The sequence below is a fragment of the Oncorhynchus kisutch genome, linkage group LG25, assembly GCF_002021735.2.
Source record: "Oncorhynchus kisutch isolate 150728-3 linkage group LG25, Okis_V2, whole genome shotgun sequence".
Lineage (NCBI taxonomy): Eukaryota > Metazoa > Chordata > Actinopteri > Salmoniformes > Salmonidae > Oncorhynchus > Oncorhynchus kisutch.
Window position 1 is genome coordinate 27,494,220 of NC_034198.2, and position 2,472 is coordinate 27,496,691.

Sequence of the window (2,472 nt, forward strand, 5' to 3'; positions counted from 1 at the left end):
TTTATTCAAATTAGTGTTTACTTCTTTCACTGCCAAGGAAGTGTGTGTCTGTCTCCTTCTCTCTCTCCCTTGTGTGTGTGTGTGTGTGTGTGTGTGTGTGTGTGTGTGTGTGTGTGTGTGTGTGTGTGTGTGAGACAATAGCAGCTTCATGGCACTTTCTGTACCTAACAGAAGGAGCAGGCTGGTAGTGGGTGATAAGCCAGGCAGACCGGCTCGCTCCTGGTGATTATCGCCCACCGGACCCCCTCTCTCCACACACACACATTTGCCCAGCTTACAAGTCTAAGGAGCCATAGTGAGGAGGGGGGAGACAGATAGACAGGGGATGCTTGTATCACAGGCAAGGTGGGAGCTCTGTGGAAGGCTTTCAGAAAACACCACACACGCACACACTCTAGGTCCACACCGTGAGGAGACAGGCTTTATTATGTGTTGCTGTAGTTGAAACAGACGGATGGGTGTAAGGATGCTCCACGTGAGGAGTTCTCTGGTGTAGATATAGAGGTTGTTAGTTTGGTTGTATTGGCTAGTTGACCCCTGGTTGGAGCTTTTGAAATGGACATTCAAATAAACATTCAAATGATTGAGTTCCGTACCTGTGGTTTTGATGGTGGTGGTGGACTGAGAGTGAATAGATAATGCCAGTCAATAGTTGTATGTCTTCATGTTGTCCTCTGTTGTTTTTCCCAGGTGTATGGCCCTCTGAGGAGGTGATGGCCCACTACTGCCTCAAGAAACGCCACATGTTCAGGTGAGTGGTTCTGGACTGGTCCCTGAACCTCTGTCTCCCCAGTCTGTCCCTGCCAGGCAGGCATTACAATGCAGAATAGATTGTGGGCTCAGGCTCCTGCACTGCGTTAGGCTCCTGCACTGCGTAGGCTCCTGCACTGCGTTAGGCTCCTGCACTGCGTTAGGCTCCTGCACTGCGTAGGCTCCTGCACTGCGTTAGGCTCCTGCACTGCGTTAGGCTCCTGCACTGCGTAGGCTCCTGCACCTGCGTTAGGCTCCTGCACTGCGTTAGGCTGCTGCGGCAGAGAGAGCAGAGCGTTGAAAGGTGTGTGGGATGTTTGATTTGCAACTCAAGGCAGTACACGACCCTTTGATTTCCTGTTTTTACATTCAAGAGGCAGGAGGAGAGGAGAGAGGGATATTGATCAGGGCGCTGCGCTGAAGGTCAGCTGGACCGCAACACTCAGGGAGGGAGGAAAGACCAGGGTGCAAGCCCTTGGCTGTGTGTGTTTTTTGTGTGTGCATGAGATAGTTGTGTGTTTGTCAGCCAGATAGACAGAGAGTGACAATCTCCCTGTTATCAGCCACTCAGCAAGAAAGGAACGAGGGGAGGAGGATAAAATAAGAAAGACTGGACCAAATAGCTACCTGTCACCGCCTCCTCAGCCCACTGTAGCTCATAACAGCAGCACTGGACAGCACACTGGTTTTTAATGGACCTTCTTTACTCCAATTACTGCCTTGGTTGTGGATTTTGTCGAGGGAGAGAGGGATTCTGTACAGTAACTGTGTGTGGGTGGCAGTAATTGTAAAGAAGTGCATGTGTGTATGTAAGGAAGTGCCTCTAATTGATGGTATTGTCTGTGTCAGTGTGTGACTCTGTGGTGTGTGTATCCAGTACACAATGTCAGCAGCACCACGGGGAACCCAACAGCCATCATTACCTTAATGTCCCTGCTGCAATACAAACTCCTATTTCCACCAGGAGATAAAGGCACAACAATGTCACTGCTTCTTCAAAGACACTGACTCTGGCTCGCTTAGGGAGGGGGGGAAATCAATGAGTCGGCTGGAGTAGCATTCCAATCAATCCACACCACACACTTTCTAAGAGGAGGTATCCACAGTTCATTAGAGTTACTGCAGTGTCAGGCAGCGATGGCTGCCATGTGGTGCTCTAACCTGCACCATGTTACCACAGGACCTGCAACCCTAGCCCCCAGTCTAACAACCTAGTCCCCAGTATAACATTCCTAGCCCCCAGTCTAAGAACCCTAGCCCCCAGTCTCAGAACCCTAGCCCCCAGTCTCAGAACCCTAGCCCCCAGTCCTCAGAACCCTAGCCCCCAGTCTAACACCCTAGCCCCCCAGTCTCAGAACCCTAGCCCCCGTGCTCAGAACCCTAGCTAGCCCCCAGTCTCAGAACCCTAGCCCCCAGTCTCAGAACCCTAGCCCCCAGTCTCAGAACCCTAGCCCCCAGTCTCAGAACCCTAGCCCCCAGTCTCATAACCCAAGCCCCCAGTCTCGAGCCCTAGCTCCTGACAGCCCCCTATAACACTATCCACACCCCGCTTGTGGTCACTACGTCTTCCTTCCTTCTTTCTCCTTTTCTTCAGCCAGTTAAGCATGACTTCTCTCTCTCTCTCTCTCTCTCTCTCTCTCGTCTCTTCTCTCTCTCTCTCTCGCCTCTACTCTCCTGTCCTTCCTCTTCTCCTCTCTCTCCCCTCTGTCCTCCCTCTCTCCC

The 2,472-nt window shown here is 51.8% G+C and overlaps 1 protein-coding gene across 1 annotated transcript in view; it reads left to right on the top strand.

Moving 5' to 3' along the window:
- camkmt (calmodulin-lysine N-methyltransferase) overlaps window positions 1-2,472 on the top strand; it is a 195,263-nt gene that overhangs the window by 137,567 nt on the left and 55,224 nt on the right. The window contains exon 4 of the mRNA XM_020461081.2: window positions 691-751. Within this exon, the coding sequence (XP_020316670.2) occupies window positions 691-751 (61 nt within the window). The remainder of the gene's footprint in view (window positions 1-690; window positions 752-2,472) is intronic.